At 42.4% G+C, this 23,662-nt stretch overlaps 1 protein-coding gene across 1 annotated transcript in view; it reads left to right on the top strand.

The window, feature by feature from the left end:
• Window positions 1-23,662, top strand: part of MIA3 (MIA SH3 domain ER export factor 3) — a 35,625-nt gene that overhangs the window by 5,577 nt on the left and 6,386 nt on the right. The window contains exons 3-18 of the mRNA XM_084623977.1: window positions 1,870-1,959; window positions 2,925-5,892; window positions 7,230-7,520; window positions 11,016-11,149; window positions 13,746-13,877; window positions 15,163-15,184; window positions 16,531-16,619; window positions 16,862-16,939; window positions 17,030-17,140; window positions 18,522-18,593; window positions 19,714-19,818; window positions 20,932-21,054; window positions 21,167-21,284; window positions 21,576-21,631; window positions 21,723-21,813; window positions 21,922-22,060. Of these exons, the coding sequence (XP_084480103.1) occupies window positions 1,870-1,959; window positions 2,925-5,892; window positions 7,230-7,520; window positions 11,016-11,149; window positions 13,746-13,877; window positions 15,163-15,184; window positions 16,531-16,619; window positions 16,862-16,939; window positions 17,030-17,140; window positions 18,522-18,593; window positions 19,714-19,818; window positions 20,932-21,054; window positions 21,167-21,284; window positions 21,576-21,631; window positions 21,723-21,813; window positions 21,922-22,060 (4,619 nt within the window). The remainder of the gene's footprint in view (window positions 1-1,869; window positions 1,960-2,924; window positions 5,893-7,229; window positions 7,521-11,015; window positions 11,150-13,745; window positions 13,878-15,162; window positions 15,185-16,530; window positions 16,620-16,861; window positions 16,940-17,029; window positions 17,141-18,521; window positions 18,594-19,713; window positions 19,819-20,931; window positions 21,055-21,166; window positions 21,285-21,575; window positions 21,632-21,722; window positions 21,814-21,921; window positions 22,061-23,662) is intronic.

Below are 23,662 nucleotides of genomic sequence, written 5' to 3'. Positions count from 1 at the left end.
CAGGATGCATTTTTTCCCCTCCATTCTCTGCCATGACATTCTATTTTCCTTTCAAGCCTCAATCACTACTGAATAGAATAAAGAATATTTTTCTTTGCATACATGGCAATATATAGGAATAAGTTTTTCTGTCATAGGCCATGTTAAGTTGCAAACTGGGTCATGGCAAGGGACTTGTATGCTTGGAAGCTTGGATTATAGTAAAGTAGTGTGAAATCGTGATGCCTAATTGTCATCATTACGATCAGTCCCTAAGGAAGCTACTTGGAGGCTTTGGCTTTTGCACGTGAAAGAGTCTTTGAAAAATGGAATATTAGCTGGCGAAGAAAAAGATAGAATAATACTATGGGAATAAAGGGGAAGGGATTTAGAACTAGCCTTTCTAGGCTAATTGCACACTCCCTGTTACTTGGCTTGCTCCTATCACAAATATAATATACAGGGTTTTTTTTAACATGGTAGCAGTTACTTCTCCCTGCAGTGTATACAAAAGATTGATATAAATTGCGTAAACATTACTGTTACGTAAGTAGGTTCCACAGCTATTTCATTTAGGATTTGAATGGTAAATATTTTAAAAAGGAAACTCCATATCCCTTGAGTATTTCATTCATTTGTGAGTGTATTACTATGTCTATGTATTGCACACCTAGACCAAGTTCTAATATTATTTTCACCGTGGCAAATCCAGAGAGCTTCACTGAGCAGTTTGAAGCTACTCTGGATTTATAAACCATCGTAATCGATATCAGAGTGTGTCCCATCTGAGGGTGAACTATGTTCTTTTTTATTTTGATCCTTAATTGAACGATCTTCACGCATACTCTCCAAGAAAATTGGCAATTGCCTTCTTGCTCCGACAGTAAAAACATCAAGATATCGAGGAAGTGAGCAGTGCTTTCTTCTTGAGCATATTTTGGCTTTCTAGGGACTCTGTACTCTCAATAGGGTGTCCACCAGTTTCTCGTTGCTTTGGCTATCTAATCTTTGAAGCAATACTGTGCTATTCATATTGGCTTCCTGACAGCAGCTATCAGAGCTTCCAAGTGAGAGCATTATTCTGTGGATCTTTAACTAGTGAGTGATAAGAGAGCTTTCTGTCTCCTACTGTTTGCGTTTGATCACCACATCACCTTATTCTTAATTGACCACCTGCACCTATTGCTCATCTGGAAACACTAGCTACCGAAGAACAAGTGTGTTTGGAAAGAAGGTCACATTTTACACGCTGATACTAAGGTAGATAATACTAGTGGTGATAAAAGGCTACTGTTCAGCAATTTGCAATAGCTCAGGTGCAATTGTGTGTTTTCTAACAGCTGGCTTTAAGAAATCTTTCCAAAATGTGAAGTGAGAAGTATAAAGTTATGGAGAAGGTTGGTTGTCTGCTTTAAAAATGTAACATTTTTGCAGACAGGTAGGCCTTATCACGAAAAGATATTTTTGCTAATTGTGCACAAGAAAGTGGTCGGAGCATTTGTGAAGTCAGTGAGAGTATGCTTTGAGCCATGACTCCTGGGTTTCATTCCAAACTCTCCCCATAACTTGCTATGTGGCCCTATGCCTTAGCTGGCCATGTCTTTGAAAGGGGAGTAGAAATACTTCCCTACTTCTCAAAGGTGTTGTGAGGCTTAATTAATGTTTAGAATCTCAAATTAAACCATTGAAAGTGTAATGTATTACTGTTCTGTTTCTCCAATTTATTGTGGTAACAACCTGTATGTCTAGAAATATTTAGGTTTGATATCTAACTTGATATATTCTTAACTACTAATTGTATTTTTAAAGTCGCTTTTTTCCTAATGTGGCTTTACAAGCGTCTTTACATTGAAACTTTTCTTTTTGTTTTGTTGTTTTTTATTCTGGCAGGTTGGCAGTGAATTTGGATATTTTCCAAAGGATTTACTTGAAATAAATTATATTTATAATACCAGTGATGAGCTAGAACTACCAACAGATGTAAGTTTTGATTGTGACTTTTTTGACTGGCTTTATTATACTTATGGCTCATTCCTGAACTGTGAGTGAAATCAGTGAGAGAGAACTGGAACCTCAATAACCCTAGAAGGAAAAAACTGTAATTACTTTTCAGTCCATGAACTAATATTGTGTGTATATATGTCTATATCCACCATAATTTGAACACTGGCCTTGTCTAAAATGAAGCATTCTTTCTTCCGACAAAAAGTGACTAAATAACTATACATAGAATGGTCTCAGAATCCCTGAAGAAGCGTTACTAGCTGGGTTGTATGGAGGCTGTTTCATACAAACTCTGAATGAATAGGTTTATTTCCCAGAACTTCTGGAACTTAGAGAAAAACTTTGGAACTGTGTAAGCCTCTTTGTTTGCTTTATTCTATTAGCGTATGGATTATCAGTCTGATTCGGCAATTCTTATTGACATGGCTAATGCGATTGTAGTTACTGGAAATACATATGTGAGTAAGGGTTGCAGGATCAGACTGTATTTTGGCCCATATGTATCGTGTAAGTACAAACCTTTAGTTTGTGTCACTATTTATTTATGGCAGCACCCGCTATGTGCTAACCACTTGATAAAGAAGAACTTGTCCTTGCCATTTTACTGACAATAGTTCCAATTTCAAAGATGCACATGATAGTTTATTTAAAATATAACCAACTCTGCCATTGACTCCCTATCTGTTCATTACTGCTTAGGATTTAGCCCACTGCTTGGAATCCTAAGGTCCTTACCTGGTTTTCCTGCTCAGTCCTTACTCAAGCAAAACTCCCATTGAGTCAATGGAAGTTTTGATTATGGACTTAAAGATTTAGTCCCCAGTTAATGGAAAAATGTAGAAACGTACGTAATGGTAAAGAAAATTGTTTGAACCTTTCACATCAATGTAATAGAAAAAACTCTCTGACAACTGACAATGCTTTTTCCCCCTCTGTTCCAGGAAACTGATTTTGTTTGTTTTGATGGAGGAAAAGATGATTTTGATAACTATAACGTGGATGAGCTTTTAAAATCTTCAGAAGAAACTGTGGTGAACAGGGGCAAAGCTGAATTGAATGCTCCAGGGACAGAAGTTATTGAAGAAACCAAAAAGGAGGAGGAGACAGAAGGGTCTGATACTGTAAAGCCCCTTGATGTTTCTGAGACTGATGTTCTTGAGCCAGGTCCAGAAGAAAACAAGGAAGTCCTCACCAAAACAGAAGAAAAAGGCAGTTTTCTTTCTGAAAACACTGAGAATGTACAGGGACTCCTCAAATCTGAGAGGGATGACCTCAACATATATAGCCATGAAAAAAAGTCTCAGGGAGACCAAATTGCACATCCTCACTCAGAAGGAATGCTACAAGAAAAAATGCTAGAAAGTGAAAATACCAAAAATTCTAATAATCCTCAGGGTACAGCCAAAGAATCAGATAAGGAGAGTGAGGAGACTGATGCCTATACACTTTTAAACAGAGAACTGTCTATGGACTTGAAAACAAAATTTGGTTCAACTGCAGATGCCCTTGTGTCTGATGATGAGATGACTAGCCTTGTGACTAGCCTTGTGACATCCTTGGAGGATGATTTTAATGAAAATTTGAATACTGATTCTCATGACACAGAGTTGCTGGAAGATCTTAAGGAACAATCTGAAGAAATCCCTTTGCTATCATTTACAAAAGAAGAAACCCCAGTGGACTCAGAAGCTGAGAAGCATTCAGCTGATAAATATTCTGACCGTGAGTCAGAAAAGAATAAACCTTATGAAACCATTGAGGATGCTGCAGAGTTAATTACCCAAAGAAATAATGAGAAAAAAGACTATTTGGGTTTATTAACAACTGTAGAGGATACCATCTTTCCAACTCTCAGACGGGGTGCAAGAACAAATGATGATACAGATGTGAGCAAGTCTGATTCGTTGGAAGAAAAGGAGGAAGAGGATGAGGTGATCCCAGTTAGTAAGGAGGATAAAACAGCAGCAACAGCTCAGCTTGACGATCTAACTGAAGAATACCTTCTCAAAAAGGAAAAACATGTTGTAAATGGCCAAGATCCAAAGGAAAAAACAAACAAAACTGAACAGTATGAGGAAGAGTTCCTGGATGATAAGACAGAATCATTTACTGAAGAACTGCGTGGCACATCTGTGCATGATCCTAGAGGTGTTCCTAGCCTGGAGTCTAAACTATCCATTGAAGAAAAGCAAGAAGCTTTAAAACCACCTGTAGGCAACATCAAAGATGATCCAGAAGGAATTACTCTTCATAAAATATTGAAAGATAAAGAAAAGGCAGAGGAGGAGATTTTGGAGGACAGCTTGGAAAATGATACAAAACCCAACACATTATGGAAGAAAATAAAGGGGAAAAAGGCAGCTGGGGACCAGCAATCTGTGAATTTTCTACCAGAACCACTGGAGGAGCTAAAAAGTGCATCCCAAAGTGACCTAGGGGATATTGACCTCTTAGAAGGCAAAAGAGAGCATGAAATATCTGCTACAGAGAAACAAGATATTCAACAAGATGGAGAGGATTTTGAACAAACAAGGGTGCCTGAGAATGAGAATCAAACAAATGTTGCTATTAAGGAAGAAACTGAAATACTAGGGGAAAAAAAGGAAGAAGACCTGAACAATCAGCATACAAGTAAAGCGGCTGTTGAGCAATCTAAGCAACAAGAAAACAAGACCAGGTATTCGGAGGAAGATGCGGAACAAGAGCTTTCCAGAAACACAGGCAAGAAGACACTAGAAAAAAGTATTGGTGAAATATCCACAGAGACTGCACAGGATGTTGACACAGAGAGGCTGACCCAACAAGACACTGCTCATAGTGGGGATGAAAATAAAGACAAAGCTCTTGGAACCGATATAGTTGGAGAAAAAACAGTAAAACCAGAACTTCAGTCTGAAGAGTTGGAAGCTGAAGAAGATGATGACCTAAGTCAAGCAGAGGAAGAACTATTAGAAGATGACAATGCTGCAAGTGCAGCATTGTCAAAAGAGAGGCTTGCAAATAGACAGGGTAATAAATTAGATGGAGAAAGTACAAACCTAGAATTGGAAATACCAGATGGAGCTATTTCAGGAACTGCTAATCCTGTTTATGAGAGCGATGAAACAGGAGAGGAAGCAAACACAATGTTTAAGCATGCCAGAAAGAACAGCATGCAAGATTTGAGTGAGACCAAGAATGAAGAGGAGGATATACAATTCAGTGGAGCTAAACTGAATGAGATAGAAGAAGATGAGGAGTCTCCAGAAACAGAAGACACATTAGTAGCCCCTGAAATGGAAGAAGACGATGAAAGGACTTTGCCAAATGACAAGTCTCTTGAAACAGTGGACAGCAAAAATGATTTTAATCAAACAGAAGATCCTTTCCTAGAGGATCTTGTGCAGAAAGACCTGAAAGATCTTCAGAACGTAACAGAGCAGACAGGGCCTGCTGATACTTCTGAAACCACAAATGAAGCTGTGGAGCCAGAATACAGAGAGGCTGTGAAGCAGCTCATTATAATAAAAGAATTTCTTGATGAAAAGCGAGTGGCACGTTTACAAAAGTATCTTGGGCCCCAGCACATTGTCAGGGTAGAAGCCATGTTTCACAACATGAAGTTGAAGCTGGATCTTGCTCAGAAGGGTAATCATGATTATCAGGATATCCAACAAGCTTTGGACCAGATCCTTACATTTTCAGAATCTAGGATAATGGATATTGTGGAAAATGTTTTAGATGCAAGGCAAGCAGAAAATAAAGAAGAGGTGGTGAAAGAAATAGATTTGTGGGATGAAGAAGCTGCACTGATGGATGATGTTCAGGAAATAATATATTTGTTAAGGCACAAATACTCATCTGTTAGTGAGAGTGCACCACTTGTGTCCATTTCAGAACATGAAAAGGATTATAGCATGTATGATACAGGTAGGATCTTAGGTTTGACAATTGCTCAGGGGAAGTTGAGGGTTTTTTGGTTTTTTTTTGCTTGTCTATGGAGGAAAAAACCCCTAAAACATATAATCCTACTCCAAGTAGAGTTTTTATAGCATAATTGGGTGGGGAGGGGAGGAAAGAAACCCAGACTCCATTTGGGACTTCACTGTTGGTAATCAATTTTTATGTGGCCCAGATACTGTGCTGATGGTTGGCCATATAAACCCTGAGAGAGATGATGGTTATTGAGCCTCAACCATCTGCTTCATTCTGATGAACAGGTCTCCTGCATATGAGACTGAAGTGACTGGATGTGGCAGGAAAGACCCATCCACATAGGGCCTCATTTAAAAAAAAATTAGAGGCATGCAGTGAATTTTTAGAAATATGTAGTAGATGCTGAACTTCCATAGCAACAAACTAAAAACTATTTCCCCATGCTAATTTTCCCCACTACCGTTACTCACACCTTCTTGTCAGCTGTTTGAAATGGGCCACCCTGATTACCACTACAAAAGTGATTTTTCCTCCTGATGATGATAGTCCACTTTAATTGAATTGTCTCGTTAGAATTAGTAAGTCAATCCCATCTTTTCATGTACTCTCTCTCTATATATATCTTCCTACTGTATTTTCCACTCCATGCATCTGATGAAGTGGGTTTTAGCCCACAAAAGCTTATGCCCAAATAAATTTGTTAGTTTCTGAGGTGCCACAAATACTCCTTGTTGTTTTTCCCTCTAACTAGTGTGCCATTATCTGATATGTTCAATGATTTTATATTAAACTTAGGCACTGAAAAATTATCTAGATAAGAATCCTATCACCACAATATCATCAAAACACTGTGAATGAGTGGAGGAAATACTGAGTATGCCAACCTTGGCAAGGAAGGTGAGCCACAGGCACCATGAAGTCCACCAGAGACTTGCTGATGCCTGCCTGGTTAGTCAGATAATAGTGATGGGGACAAAGATGAAGGGCAGTACAAAACCTTAGTATAAATAGGGCCCTTTTAACAGAAGCAAATAGTTGGCCGTTTATTTTCTGATACATTCTTGTTACTGAGATACAGTAAAACTAAATTCTTCCATCTGGTCAGTGTTTTTACCTGGCATAATTTCCATGCAAATATTTACTAGGGTGTCACTGAAATTTGCCTAAAAATATGCTAGAACAAAAAAATAGCCATCTGGAAGAATATATTTAGTGGAAGATATCAGTAAGGCTTTCTCAATCACAGTCTTTGAATATCTTTCACTGAACACAGCTGCCAGTGAGAAAGACAAGCCAACTATGCCACATCCATGCTTTCTTCTCTACTATAGATACTGTAAAAGAAACTGAATATGATAGCCATCTTGTGGGAAGCCCAAGTTCAGCTGAAGAAATTGGTCAGAAGTTCCCACAAGTTGAAGATGAGAGGCCAGTACAGCATATTGAAGAGGAAGAGGAGACTCTAAACCAGAGGGAGCCTGAGCCAGATATGAATATTTTGGAAGAGGTGGGGCTCTTGGATAAAAAGGAAACCCAGGAAATCCTTGATACTGAGAAGGGATTGCCACTGATGGATACGTCCCTTGGGCCAATTCAGAGTAACAGAGAAGGTTTGGCTGCAGGTAACTTTTTTGATGTTTTAAATTTTTTTTAAGAGAAGTATGGCTGAAGTGACATTAATATGTTATGCCTGGCAAATTCTGCCTAAAGCTTTGAATGATTCTGATAATTGCACAGTTCAGCTCCTGTTGAAGTGAACGGAAAGAGTCTTTTGCTGTGTTGGTGCACTATAAAAACAGCACAAATGCAGTTTCTAATATTAATACTCAGACTGGTGTGCCGAACCTGATGGACAATCTAACTTTGTATTTTAGGTACCTATATGGCTCCCATTACCATAGTAATTGAGAGTACCTCCCTATCTTTAATGTATTTATCCTCACAACATCCCCGTGAGGGTTTCCCTAGGCTAGCTCCTTAACCACTAGACCAGGGGTGGGCAAACTTTTTGGCCCGAGGACCACATCTGGATATGGAAATTGTATGGCAGGCCATGAATGCTCATGAAATTGGGGATTGGGATGCAGGAGGGGGGGTGAGGGTTCTGGCTTGGGGTGGGGCTGGGGATAAGGGGTTGGGGGTGCAGGAGGGTGCTCCAGGGTGGGACCAAGGGGTTTGGAGGGCAGGAGGGGAATCAGGGCTGGGTCAGGGGGTTGGGGCGCGGGAGGTAGTCAGGAGTGCAGGCTCCAGGCGGCTTACTTCAGTCAGCTCCCAGAAGCAGCGGCATGTCCCCCCTCCGGCTCCTACGTGGAGGTGCAGCCAGGCAGCTTTGCGTGCTGCCCCATCCGCAGGCGCCGCCCCCTAGCTCCCATTGTCCGCGGTTCCCGGCCAAAGGGAGCTGTGGGGGCGGCTCTTGGGGTGGGGTCAGCATGTGGCGCCCCCTGGCTGCCCTTATGCGTAGGAGCTGGAGGGAGGACATGCCGCTGCTTTCAGGAGCTGTGCGGAGTGGGACAAGCCCCCAACCCTGCTCCCGAGCTGAAGCACCAGAGCAGGGCAAGCCCTGGACCCCGCTCCCCGGCGGGAGCTCGAGGGCTGAATTAAAACGTCTGGAGAGCTGGATGTGGCCCATGGGCCATAGTTTGCCCACCCCTGCACTAGACCATCTTTTCTTCTCACTTTACTATTACACATGATTGAGAGAAAGTGATTCACATTAATCTCTAGTTACCCAGTATAAAACTTCTATGACATATCAACACACTATACGAATTTAAAATTTAAAATCGTCATAAGCTAACTATAAAGAGGAAATGGAAGTGATATGACTCAGAGGGTTGGTAGCTGGTTGTTTTAAAAAAATGTATACAGCGCTGTAAAAATCTACCCAGTGCTGCATACAATAAGATTTTCACTTTAGGGAATGGAGCCTGTCCTTTTCTGAATTCAGCCCAGGCTCACAGGACCGTCTGATGACTGTTTGGCATATGTGAAATGGCAACTATTCAATTCCCAGTGGACAAAAATGTCCACATCTCCAAGCCTGTTGTTTGCAGTCTCAGTGGAGAGGATAAGGCTTGAATGGGCCTGGAGCTGTCCTTTTACTCCTACAAGTGAGTCCAGGTTAGGACTGAGTCACAATGGCTGAGCACTGTAGAGTAAATTGCAATGGTACCATCGGTGCCTTTATCTTATCTGTGGCTAGACAGAGGACTTCAGTCTGCTGGGCCAGCAACTTCAGAGAACTATCCACAATGACTCAAAAATCTGTTTCTTGAGTGGTAATGGCTAATTTTGACCCCATCACTTTGTATGTATTGTTGGGATTATATGTTTTCCAATGTGCATTACTTTGCACTTATCAGTATTTAATTTCATCTGCCATTTTTTTGTTGTCCAGTCACCCAGTTTTGTGAGATCTCTCTGTAACTCTTTGCATTCAGCTTTGGTCTTAACTATGTTCAGTGATTTTTTGTATCGTCTGCAAATTTTGGTACCTCAGGTTCACTCCCTTTTCCAGATCATTTCTGAATAGGTTGAACACCACAGTCCTAGTGCAGATTCCTGGGGAACCCCACTATTTACCTCTCTCCATTGTGAAATCTGACCATATATTCCTACCCTTGTTGCCTATCTTTTAACCAGTTACTGATCCGTGAGAGGACCTTTCCTCTTATCTCATGACTGCTTATTTTGCTTAGGGCCAAATGATATATATGATGTAATGACAATAAGAGTAAAAAATCATGTTAGGTATTTTAGTTAAAGATCAGCCAGAGGTATGCTGGAGAGAAAGATGAAAATATATAAATGCTCATGCTTTGGGGCATAAACCAACCTCTAATTTAAAGGGGTTAGGAAAAACCTGCGCTAATGGCCTGCTGATTCCAAGGTTGTCTGGCAAAGGGTTTCTTGCACCTTCCTCTGAAGCCTCTGGTACTGGACTAGATGGACCAGATTACCAGTCTGACCAATTCCTATATTTCTATGAGATGGGTCAGAATTGTTAAATTTGGATCCAGAGTGAAAAGTCCTAAAACTAAAGCAGATTCAGGCCAGACTCATCTAAATTTAGTATATTAACATTGCCTTCTAAGAACGCTAAATCCCTCGGAATCCTGCTTTTGCACCTACAGAACAGGAGAAAAGTATCACCATTTACTGAAAGAATTTAGCAGAGATTCCTCCTCAACTCCCTCCATGTAAAATTAAATTAAAAATCGTTTACTCGCTTGTAAGCAAAGTAAGCTTAGAAATGAGTATATACAGTAGTAGGAAACCAACAGGGCTGGCAGCAAGTCCTTCCTGAGATGACCAACCGTGAGCCTATGTCTACAGTACCCCTGCACCATCCACACCCCAGGGATCGATGCACTTGGCTCGATTTAGTGGGTATAGTGAAGACTCGCCAAATTGAGCGGAGATCGCTATCCAGTCGACCAGTACTCTACCCGAATGAGAGGAGTAAGGTAAGTTGACAGGAGAATGTCTCCTGTCAACCCAGCGTAGTGTGGACCCCGTAAGTCAACCTAAGATACGTCCACTCCAGCTACATTATTCATGTAGCTGGAGTTGCGTAGCTTAGGTCAACTTACCGTGGTAGTGTAGACATAGCCTTAGACAGGCAAGAGATGAGGCACTAGGGAGCATGTGGAGTTTATGGACTCTGTACCTCTGCCACTCAACTTCTGCAGAGCTAATTTCTATCATCCACTCTTTTCGATCTGACTTTGATATAAGACAACCACTCCCAAAAAATTAGCTCTAGTTTTTGGCTGACATAAAGTTGAATGCGAGTACATAGACATGATAGCCTAATTTTCGATCAGGAGTGGCCAAACAACACTTTCAGGTGCTATTAGTAGGAATTCCGGGTAATGGTGGAGAGAGAATTTGCACATGCATCTCTTGCCACAGCAACAGTTCCATGGTGAAGAATTGTTAGATCAGAAGTCTATGAGCCAGGTACTTCTGAGGTCCAATCCTTGGTCTCACAACCATGTGAACACTCATTTTAGAAAACTTCCATATTGTAGACAGGGCCTAGAATAAATACTAAGGAGTACTGTAGGTTTACTTAAAATATTTCCAAAATTAACATTTTCCTCCTTTTAACGAAGGTATAGTTACTACTGCGGATGATACTGTGAAGACTGAAAGTCCTCATTTAGAAGGAGATCCTGCTGTACCGCATATAACTCTCAATGATGTGGTTATTTTAGCTAAAGAAAACATGCGACCATTCACAGATATTGTAAGTACAGTATGGCATGTACTTTTTAAAATTATTTAATTTTATGTTGATTTTTTTTAAATTGAGCATTCATAGTTGGCCTACTGAGGCATCTCCAAAACAATTTTGTGAAATGTATGAAAAATGGGTTGTTTGCAAAGAAAGCTGTTTAGGGAGTGGGGGACTAAATGACCCCATCCAAATGGAAAATTGTTTATAAAGAGGATTGTATTGTAGGAATACATGAAATTAAATTCGGTGTGTGAGTTCTGAGGGCTTGTATAAACAGAGAAGTTGCACCACTTTAGCTTGAATGGGTTTAGATTATGCCAACCACTTTTGGGTATGGGCTCACATCGCTTGAAAATGGTCCATCTCTATTTAGCTTGCACTTGCATATCTACAGACACAAGCTAAACTTGGCATGTGCCCACACGCAAGCTGTACTGGGTAACTAAGATGATATCAAATCACCCCCCCCCCTTAGTACTCGGTGCCCGCTGGGTGTAGCCGGGGATAGCGGGACAGGTCAGCCCGGCCGAAGAGCTGGCTGAGGCTCTCCGGGGCGCAGGCTCTGCTGGCAGCTGCGTAGGCTGGGCAAGGGGAGCGGGCTGGGATTGCAGCCACGCGGGCAGGACACGGAGCCGCCGCTCCTCCAGCGCCGGCTGGGGAATTGCGGGCCCGGCGGCGCGCGGAGCACAGGGCGTCGCGGCGCGCGCACTGCCCGGCTCCGCCCGGCGGGGTGGAGCGTCGCCCCCTCCCCACGTGGCTCAGGCCGGGGACTCGGGGCCGCCCCGCTTCCGGGTTCCCGCGCCTCCCCTGCCGGCGCCGGGCGATGACGCGCGCGGCCGGCGCCGGGGTCACCGTGAGGTGACGTGTGATTGTGGGCTCGCGAAGGAGGCGAAGTTCGCTCAGCGCCGCCGACCGCGGTCCCCTCTCCCCATGGAGCCCACGGCCCCCCCCGGGGCAGCCGCCGCCGGCCCCGCCGCGCTCCTGCTGGGGCCCCTGTCCCGCGGATACGCCGCCCTCATGGGCTGGCTGCTGCAGGTGGGAGCGGGGCGCGGGCAGCCGAGGAAGGGGGGAGCCCCCGGCGTCCCGGCACCTCCCCCTCCCCGGGCGGCTCGCGTGGATTCCCCAGAGGGCGCCCCGGGATCCCGAGCCGGGGCCCGAACCCTCTCCCCCGCCCCGCCCCCCTTTGCCCGGCGCCTCCCGGCCGCGTGTGGCAGCGGGTGCGGGGGCCGCCGGGGGAGCGAGCGCCGCGAGCTTGGCCCGTAGTCACTGCACCACCCGCCGGCCTGTTCCCCTCCCGCGTCCCGTCATAACACACTGAGCCGGCACGGAAGCCTGGCCTGGGACGGGGCACGGAGTGGGGCTACCCCCTCCTCGCCTGCAGGCGGTGGGTCAGTTGTCAGTGGAGGGCGAGGGGGGTGAGAAGGAGGGGATGGCTGGTTATTGAGAGCTAGGCCTTGGGTGTGTTGGGGGAGCAAGAGAATCTTCCTTTCCTCAGTGTTCAGGAACTTCCCAGCCAGGGAATACGTTCTCTTGCCGTTTCTTGTTCTTTCCATTTTGCTGCTGTTTGTGTTTTTTTTTATCACCGTTGACCAAATATATCCTATTATAATGCTGTCATGGATCTCCGCTTTCTGTCAGGTGACTCCCATTCTCTTCCAGAATTTCACAAATCACTTTTACCTAAAGCTTGCAGGTATGAGAAACAAAGTAGGAAAGTCGGGAGGAGTTTTTGTCGCTGTAACATTAGATGGACTGTTATGGGCTGTGTTGTCTTTTAGGCTTGTGGATTGGTATTATGATTTTTTTTGGTATGTAAGTGCATTGTATAGTCAAAAAGACTGTTGAAACAAAACAGAACTCTGGATGAGCTGGATCTGGAGCTTTTAACATTTATTTTTTCAAAGGTTATTGAAGATTGCATGTTTTAGTTGTGTGGTTGAAAAGAGGACTGTGTGGCTAAATGTGTTTAAAATAAATTTAACTTATCCAGTCTCACTTTTATATCAGGGATGGGAAGAGACCATTTGACAAGGATGAACTAGGGAAGTGAGAAAATGTTCAGACTATCAAGTTTCATTATATTTTCTTATGGTTTCAGTATAGTGCTAATGACAGGAAATGTAAAAAGGAATGACTTCATGTGCTGAAGAGCTAATTGATTAGTTATGTATAACCACAAATGTCTGTGATTTTTTTGGCCTTGTTTTTAAAAAGAAGCTGGTGGCTTCTAGGGAGCGTTGGATGGTTAAATTGTATAGAAGCCCCTTACTTCCAGGTTCTTCAGATATTCAAAAATATTTTCAAGTAGAAATGTGATCAGATTGCTTGCATCTTTGTTGCCAAACCCAACCATCAAGCTTCTTCATGGCTCCACAGATGCTTCTTTAGGCTAATTACATTTACTTGGCATGTTCTAGCGCTGAGCTCTTTGCAGGCCATTTGAGACCATTGTGACTACCCTAGAAGTCTTTGGATAGTCCTCTCTGGTTTTACGGGTAGATGATTGTTTTCCTTCTTTTGCTCTTCCTGTGTATTTTATTAAAAGGTCTGTTTTTGTTTTGTTTTGTTTTTTTTAAAATCATGGTTGTCAACCCTGTTGTTTTAGTTGATTGCTACACTGCCTGAGGACATTCGGCCTGGGCCTGACTTCCATGGACTTCCATGGGAGCCCATCATTATCACTGCCTTGGTGGGAATTGCTACTCTAGGTATACTGTTCTGGAGAACCTGCCTTTCAGTAAGTACACTTCAAGTTTATGAGCATACTGATGTTTAGTCCTTTGTGATGTTGAGTGTACTATGGCTGAGTACTTGTAATGCTACAAGTATCAAAGCAATATTTTTCTTTCCTTTCCCATCTAGATCATTAACATTAATTTAGTGTTTAACAGTTTCTTTTAAAACTGAAACCAATATTCTTTAAGTTATGGAGTGAGTCTATCAAACTATCACAGTGAAAATTTCAGTAACTGTCAATGTATAGTTCCAGGATTGCAGGGAGTTGTTATGGAAACCTTAGAATGCTGAGGAAGAGTGAAATTGTCTATGCAAATTGTGCCTCCTAAATGCCTGATTGAATCCGCAACCAACTACATAACAAGCATTTGACCACTCAGCTGACCATTTCAGGTTCCCTGGTAGGAGATCTAGTCTTCATTGCAGCTGTAAAGCCCCTCCCCATACTCACCTCTTGCCCACTCCACATAAAATGTTTAACATTTCCCTTTCCACAAACAAATCCCCAGGCAAAGTATTTATCTCTGACCAGCCTTCAAATTTCTTTTCCAGTGTCATCCATGTGGGAATTAGTATTTAAAGTTAGATTGTTAAAGTGCCAATTTATTTTGCAACTTTTAAATTAAAGGAGAGTAAGCACTTAAAAATTCTACACATTTGTCAATGCCACTTACTGTGTAAAGTAGAATAATATGGAAAACAAACATGTTTTGGGACAGCATTGATTTTTCATCACTCTAGCTTTGTTGGTTAATTCACTGGTTCTGGATCTCACGCAAAGTCTCCTTAATTTATAAGGGCATAAGAAGGAGAGTTTTATGTATTTTTTTTTTAAAGTAGTATTTGCTTGGAAAATAGTAATTTCCATACAAATGTAGTTCATTTTAACTAGTTGATTGCAGCTAGGTTTGTGTGTCACCCTTTAACTTCTGCAAATTCAGGATGATCATTTGATGTACAGTTGGTTAATATTTTTTTAATTTATTCTAATTTGGGTTATTTGTGCCCTCCTAATGGTTGAATAAACAGTCCTTTTCCCAGGCTCTGAAATAGGGCATTAGCCTAGAAGCTTTTATTAGCTAAGCTTGTTTATTCAATGTTACTTGACACTTTAATTGGCAGTGATATATATGTAAATCTTTCCATACGCTAATTCAGTCCACGTACATTTAAGGCTAACTGTCTCCCTCTCACAATTGTTTTCCCCCCTTTGGGGAGGGATTCATAGAAGCTTTTGAATAACTCTTTTTGTGACCACTTCCTTTTGTTCTTGTTTTCTCTTGTAGGTAAAGAGTAGAATGTATCAAGGTAAGATTCTTTATGCTTTTCAGTGTTCTTGCTGTCGTTGTTTAAAGACTTTGAACATGTTATGGGGGCTAAGTATTAGTCATCTTTTCCTTTCCAAGAGAACACATATCTAAGATTATTGTATATGCTAGGGGAAGCCAGTATGAGCCATGTGTGCTGTGCTGTGGCAGTGCTTAATATTAAAAGATACAGTGCTGCACATATTGGCTGCCTGGATTAAGATGAAACATTGGATACTAGGGCTTCTGATCGCTACAGCCCACACCTCCAAGTTAAGGATAAAGGCAGAAGTCACACGCAACACTTCAAATGCCACCCTCGGTAGGGCAGAGGTTGGGTGTCAGAACCCCATGTGTAGTGGGGAGGAGAGGGGCAACAGTTGCACTGCAGTTTATGGGTTACTGGAGCAATAACTGGTGCCCCACGCCATGGATGGGGAGGATGCATAACTTCCTTGCAGATATTGTCACTGAGGAAGCTGGAGGTTTTGGAAATGGGAGAATTGGCGCTTACGACACCTGGGGAGATGTGGGAAGCAATTTGGGATTTGGATAAGCATACTAGCCGGATGTTTCTGCAAAAAAAATTAACATCAAAATAATATTGACACTTAACACTGAAACCTAAAGATGACAATTTTAGCAAGCTGTTTAGATGGAGGAGCAAATTCACACCTCTCTAGGCTATTGCTTCATCAGAGAAATACTCCCTATGAGGACTCTACTGGTGAGCGGTGCTCCATCAAGCTCCTCAGCACCGCTCACCAGTTTAGGATCTGTTCATGTTCTCAGTGTTTCCTTCACAGCCATGAGAAGTAAAAACCTTGGCCTAGATTCTCTGCTATATAGATTTTAGTTTTGGTGCAGTACAGAGAGCCAGCCATCAGGGAGCCATTTACCGTTCCCTGAGTCTCAGGGCAGATCTGTGCCCCCACCTCAACCTCCACGTGAGTTGGAGCTGTCTGAGGTTGCAGTGGTTCCCAAGGAAACATGCGCTGTCTGGGCATAATCAGAATGCATCCTACTCTGACTATGCTTCCTGTGCTCTGTGAGGAAGGATGCACAGGAGCCAGGTACATCAGCTCTGCACCAACTGAAGTTTCCCCAGGGCAGGGGAATACTTAACCCTGTGTCCAGTTGCTTTCCAACCCTTTATGTAAATGAAAGTTTAAGTTCTATAGCACAGTTGTGCAGGAAGGAGTGAGTGCCATGGAACTGTGGAATGCACAAGGCCCTGCTTTGTGATATAGTCCTCTCTTGAAAAAAGTTCACAAAGTGGTGACAGCAGCTTTGAGTTTTCTCTCAGGACGTGGAGTACAATTATTAGCTTTATCCTTTTTCCCTTAGTGACTGAAAAGCAACTTGCTGAAAAGATTAAAAATCTCCTACAAGAAAAAACAGAAATCTTAGAGAAGATGTCAGACTATGATCAAAAGGTATTGCACTATTTGCCTACGTCATGCCTCTTAATTGTCTGTCGTTGGCTTACTGTACAGTGAATAAACAGCTAATGTCCTAGCATCATTTCTGTAACCTACATGGCATGTTGTCTTCTGTCATGTTTCTCTGTTTGGCATCTGGGACACAGTTTGTAAATAACATGCACAAAACTTTTATTATATTACTATTTTTTGTTTGTACCGCCTGTGGTGTTATCGTATTGTTTCCATGCACCTAGATTAAGGAAGCCAAGGAATCTGTGAAGGTGGCCCAGAAACAGAACACTAGTCTCTCAGATGAAGCTGCAGGACTTAAGGTAAGGAGCAGCTCATGCTTTCTATGATGTGCATAAAAATATAGAAATAAATACTATGCTTTAGTTGGTTGGGAATTGTTTCTGTTACAGGATGTTATCAAGGGGCTTGAAGAAACAAACCATCTCCTAGATGACAGATTGAGAAACCTGCAAACAGTGCTAGAAACAGAGAGACAGCAGAATGTGAAGAAAGAGGACAAAGTAAGATATCTGTAAGGGCCAGTGGTGCCCTAAGAGGGTTTAGGTCAGGGGTCACTGTGCCTGAATTATTGAGGTGAGGAGGGCTGGGTGAACTAGTTCAGAAAAAGAACTGAAGTAAACCTTCTCCCAAAACTCAAAGTAGAGTTTTGGCTGACTTTTTAGTCACATGATTCTGCACCTCTTTGTCTCAACCAAAAGCAGAAACACTGAAATCCATGGAGAAAGATTGCATTTTGGGATTTCCTGGCGATATTGGTTTCCGACTATGTTCCAATAGTTATCCTAACCGATCTTCTGAAATTTTACCATCTCCCTAGGAACCTCAATTTTGTTATGAGGATGAAGTTTTCTGAGATTTCCCTTGCCCTTATCCAAGTCTTTTCATGTTGATCCTCCTAACACAAAGGATATGTCTACACTGCAGCTGGGAGCATGTCTCCATGCCTGGGGAGAAAGACATGCCCTAGCGCTGGCCAAGCACAGCGCTTCTCAAACTGTGGGTTGGGATCCCAAAGTGGGATGTGACTCCATTTTAATGGGGTTGCCAGGGCTGGCATTAGACTTCCTGAGGCCCGGGGCTGAAGCTGAGGCCCTTGGGCTTCAGTCCTGGGCGGCGGTCTCAGGCTTAGCTTTTGCCCTCCATCCACCTTTCTCCCCTCCACCCTCGTCTGGGGTGGTGGGGCTTGGGCAGGCTCAGGCTCAGGCTTCAGTCCCGCCCCTTCCCTCCCCCCCCGGGATCGTGTAGTAATTTTTGTTGTCAGAAGGGGGTTGCAGTGCAATGAATTTTGAGAACCCCTGAACTAGCATATTCAAAGCAGCAGCCTGGCTGTTGCAGCATGAGCAGCAGCGTAAGCTACTCACCTGAATATGGACCCTAGAAGCAGGGTGGGCATGTACTCAGGCAGCTAGCCTGTTTCTCAATATCCGCATCGCTATTTTTAGCATGCTAGCTTGACCAGAGCTCATGTGTGTCCTGGGAGGCATGCTCCTAGCTGCAATGTAGACGTACCCAACAATGGCTAAACTCAGATTCCACTGAGTTCCGGTGGTGGTCTTTCATTTGGTCAAAAGTTGTTGCTAGGTGGCAGCAGCAAACTGCACCTTTCACTTCAGGCTGGAGAAACTGATCGTGAAACACGGTTAGCTTAGAAAGCAAGGGTCGTAGCTTGGTCCCAAACTGATCCTTTTCTTTTCATTCCCCTGCCCCTGGTGTGGCAACGTGTTGTACTCCAATTAGTCTGAGGGCTGGCTCTGAAACTCTAGTTTGGTTGGAGTTTCGGGTATGTTCAAATACCTTGAAAATATATTATTTAATAGTAACTGAAATTAAATTTCAATTGTGAAGCTAAAATGGAGTCGCCTTTAATTCTTTCTTATGCAGATATTTGAAATGCAGACGGCTTTGGAGAAACTCCAAGAAGTTATCATGCTGCATTCTGTAGAGCTTTCAGAGGTAAAGCACTTTCTAGATCTTCCTTCAGAGTCACTCTCAGAAGCTGGTTTTTGTACCAGCTATCTTCATGTATTAAGATTGTGACCTTAAGCACTCATGTATTCACACCTTACCTAAGTTCCCTCTAAGCTGCGCAGCTGCCTAATAAGCACCGCACAGGCCCTCAGGGCCATGGCAGGGAGCGATGCCCTCCCCAACCCCTGGATCTGCTGCGGCTGGGGGACAGGCACCCCTCCCCTGGCCCCATCCCAGCCCCGGACCTGCTGTGGTTGGGGAAGAGGCACCCCCTCCCCTGGACCTGACCCAGCCCGACCCGGACCTGCCAGGGCTGGGGGACAGGAGCCCCGACCCAGCCCAGCCTGGACCTGCCTGATCTTAGGCAAAGATTGTACCTTGCTAGATTAAGCTTTAGACTTTTAGGTGCACGTGTTCACTTTTGTTTTACTTGTAACCCTTTCTAACTTTATTCTTTTACATGGCATCACTTAACCTATGTTCTAATGTTGTTAAATGTGTTTTATTCTTACTACAAACCAACTCAGTGCTGTGTTTAAATGGAAGGATTATTTATCCCAGTTAAGCTTGATGTGCTTTGTGTCTTTAGAGGAACAAACAAACCTTTATTATTTCTCTGAACTATCCAGGAAGTGATGGGATATTACAGAGCATATGGTTTTGGGAAAATTCGGGATGTTGAGTGTGTTGGGGTCATCTTGCTGGTTATTTTAAGAAAGAAAGAAAGAAAAAGAGAGAAAAGGCTGATGGAAGCCAGAGTGGGACTGTAGGCAGGCTGGTCGGGTCAGAACTGCTGAACCAGGGCTGTCTACCACAGAGACACTTGAGGGTGTGACCTGAATACTTGTTGTTTGGTTGTAAGCATCCCAGATTGGGAACTACAACAGCAAAGCATTGTGAGGCACCCAGGGTTGCAGGGCAAGCAGTGACACAACTCCTCACCAGTCTAAATTGCACCCCCAGACTGTCACAAATATCTGATAGCAAATCTTAACCTACCAGGTTGGGGATGGGGGAGGGGCTTGCTTTTAACCTTTTTTTTTTTTCTTTTCTATTTTATAGTCCGTAATATACAATTCTTAAATGACATGTTGAAATTTTGTAGGTTCAGATAGTCCTCAATGAAGCTAAACTAAGTGAAGAAAAGGTGAAATCTGAGCTTCGTCATGTACAGGAAGAGAATGCTAGACTCAAAAAGAGAAAGGAGCAAGTAAGCATCAAAAGGCTAGTGAGCCTGAAATGCTATCTGCATTTCTTCCTTGAATTCTGTAATATTTTACACTGTGCACTAGGTCTGTTGGAAAACTGAGCATTTTGTTTAAAAAAAAAAAAAAAAAAAGTCCCACAACTATTTCTTCTGCAATTAATTCTTGTTGTCAAATACTAGAATAAATAAACCTATGGGATTTGTAAGGAGGTTTCCACAGCACATGCAAACCTTAAACTGTTGCTTTTCAAGTATTTATACACTGATACACCAAGCCTTTCTGCACTTTGTGGTCTTAGCACATTCCTTCCTATCGTCCTAATACTAGTATCTTATGTTGATTGGATCATCTTGGTATGAGCCAGAGGTATGATAATACTCAAGCCCACTATTTCAGAGTTAGCCCTGATTGACAGATGTCTTCCAAAGCTTTACAGGCAGGTAGATTCCCATTTGTATGTTGTAAAAGCTTCACCAGTTCCAGTGAGCCAGCTGCTAACCCTTCTATGAAATTGTTGCACTGTTGATGTGATGGCCAGTGTCTGGTCAGAAGCAATATTTCAGACACTAATGTTACCACTTACGGACAGGGCCGATTGAAGCCCTTGTGAAGAATTGCTACTCTTGCTACATATTGGAATGCAAGAGGCCATTCTGAAGCTATGTCTTTTCCTTGGTCCTGAAACATGACCCATCTTGTACAGTGACCTATCTTTGTAACAAAAGCTACCTCTTGTGTTGTGTGTCTGTCTTCTGCCCCTCTTTAGATTGATTACTATATTAGGGGTGTGGTTGGGATGCTGGTAACCTTCAGGTAATTTCTACTATTTAGGAAAAAATGAGCCCTTTGACTCTAGTGTTGAATATTAGATGCTTGAAGAGAACTAAAATTCATAGAACTATGTAACAATACAAGTTGCAGAAAATTTTCTAGCAGCCAGATTTTCAAGTAGTCCGGGGATTATCTATCCTCTCATGTTAAATGTCAGGTTAATTTACGCATACGCTCTCCATAGTCACTGGTGATCAGTTACCATTTCAAAGTTGGCAATACACTCTGCATACATAGTACTAAAAAATAAAGCCAAAAATCATGTTGACTTGTTGTTTTTTTAGCTGCTACAAGAAGCAGAAGGCTGGAGTGAGAGACACACTGAGCTCAGTGAACAGATCAAACAGTATCAGAAGTCTCAGAAGGACATAGAAGAAGCACTCGCCTACAAGGAAAATGAAATCGAAGTATGTTCTTGCTAAAGAGCAACCATCTTAAATATTCCATATGTTAAATGGCTGAACTACTGTGGAAAAGTAGAGTGACTTCTATGTATTGTTCCTTTGATTTCTTCATTAGGTTTTGACTAACTGCATTATGCAGCTAAAGCAAACTGATCCAGATTCTGAGGGCAAGAAGGATGGAGAAGGAAATGGATGGGACACAGGGGATGATCTGGCCAATGGAGAACTGCCAGGTATAGAGATCTTAAATAACAGCTGGCTTGTGCATGAGGTAATTAAACATATATAGATGATGAGGTGCAGAACTCAGGCTCTTTGGATAAGTAAAATGTCTTTAAGGACTAATAAATTTGTCCCGAATGATGGTCCTGGAACAGTGATATGAGAGATTTAAAGTCTTGACTCTGTTTTTGTTTCAGCATTAAAATATTTGTCAGATAATTTTTTTAAAACTCTGTATTTTCTAAACAATATTAGAGAGAAGAGAATACAAAGCAAGGAAAACAATTACTTTTCTCTTCTAGATAACCAGAGTGAGAAGATGAAGAATCAGATTAAGCAGATGATGGATGTCTCAAGGGTATACCCCATTACGTTGTTTAACAAATAGTTCCCACATAACTTTTAATTCTGTCTAGGTTTATAAAATACTGTTGTTTCCCTCTTTACAGGTAAAAACAACATTATCTATAGTTGAAGAAGATAGAGATCTTTTGCAATCCAAACTGAGCGATGAAATAGCAGCAAGGCATGAGCTAGAAGGTAGGCTCAGCAGAAGAGCCGCTTAGTGTGAAATACTCTGTCTGTGATTTATAAATTGCTTGGTAGCAGTTCCTATCACTGCCTTATGTGCTTCTTTGTCTCCTGCAGAGCAAATAAAAAAGCTGGAACACGATTCCTGTTCAATACAGACAGCCAAAGCTAGATTTGAAAATGAATGTAAAACTCTGCAACAGAAGGTGGAGATTCTCAATGAGCTCTATCAGCAGAAGGAAATGGCACTTCAGAAGTAAGCTTTCTACCTTTAGGAAAGGAAACAGTAGTTACTCTTTCCCATTCTGCCTATATAAGATGCACCATCTAACTGTTTCTTCTCTGTCCTATTCTCACTTTGAGTTGCTTGGTTAAAATGTTATATACAAAACTCTCATGGAGTGTTGATAGCCACTGCTTTGATAAGGTTGAAGCTAGCTTCTGGTTGTAAGCCCAGTATATGATCACAGCTTCCCTAGAAACTTGACTTTCTTGAAATTTTCACATATCTGCTCCTAGAGTAGAAGCTTTCGGGGGGAAGTTTTGCTGAAAACTTTTGATTTATCTAATCTCTTAACAGTTTGTTGTACAAACTCAGTAAGAATGCCATCACAAATAAAGAGTCGTTCCTTTCTAGTATCTTGCAGAGAGAATAGTAAATACATTTCTGTTCAGTAATCGGGATCAGTTTCCAATAATTTTTCAGCATTGCATTTTGTCTCTTGCATCTATTTTTTTGCATTTCTAGGGGGAAAGTTAAGATGGGTAGGCAATGTCTGGTGGAGTGAGTGGTGAAGGGTTAGGCCAGGTCTACACTATAAATGTACATTGGTATTACTGTGTCACCGAGGGATGTGAAAAATCCACACCCCTGAGCAATGCAGTTATTCCAACCTAATGTCTGGAAGTCACCATTGACATAGCTTCCACTTCTTGCAGAGATGGATTAACTACGCCAAAAGGAGAAGCTCTCCTGTCAGTGTAGTAGCGTCTTCGCTGAAGTGCTACAGTGTCGATATGCTCTCACGCAGCACTGGGAAGTTAGTTAAATCCCTTTACTGTTCATTCCCTATTTGTTAATGTTCGAAATTTTTTAAAGTTGTAGAAATGTTGTTGAAGTACCAACCTGCTTCTTTGGCAGGGGGACATGAGTTGGACTCTGAGCCACACTTTCAGCTAAAGGGCAAATGTGACTAAGAATAACACAGTTCTGGAAGAGACAAGTGTTTAAAACTATTGTTTATGTGGAAGAAAATCAGTAAGGGATGGAAACTTAAGGTACTATAAGGCCATCACAAACAGGACATAGTACCAAAGAAATTGCGTTACCTGATTGGACCAGGGTCCGTCTACTCCAGAGTCCTGTAACTGTCAATGGCCAACATCAGTTCTTTCAGAGGAGGGTGCAGGAAACCCTATAGGAGGCAGTTATGGGACAACTTGCCCCCAGGGAAAGTTTTCTAGCCTCCAGTAGTTCAAGGTTGGCTCGTGCCCTGAAGCATGAGGATTCAGATCCTTTTCAAAACTGATTTTTTAAAATGAATTTACTGTTAAATCTGGATAATCCTCTCATCCATCTAATGCTTTCTCTTTGAATGAAACACTTCCAGTGGACAATTCTCATCCTCTGGGAAGTCTTTCCAAATATAGCTAATAAGTAAGGCAAAGATTTTATCATGGTTATTTTTAGTAAAAGTCACAACAGATCACAGGCAATAACCAAACAATAACCTGTGGGGGCTATGGGTGGCATCCCTGCTGGGGAATGTGGGAGGAGCCCACTGCCTGCAGCAGCTGGGATTTGCGGTAGGGGGCGGGTCCTGCTGGCTGACAGCTCCAGTCCTACTGCCCCAGGGCT

Source organism: Lepidochelys olivacea (assembly GCF_965140295.1).
Source record: "Lepidochelys olivacea isolate rLepOli2 genome assembly, chromosome: 3".
Lineage (NCBI taxonomy): Eukaryota > Metazoa > Chordata > Testudines > Cheloniidae > Lepidochelys > Lepidochelys olivacea.
Note: the sequence above shows the minus strand (reverse complement) of the source record. Positions and strands in the feature narration are given on the sequence as shown.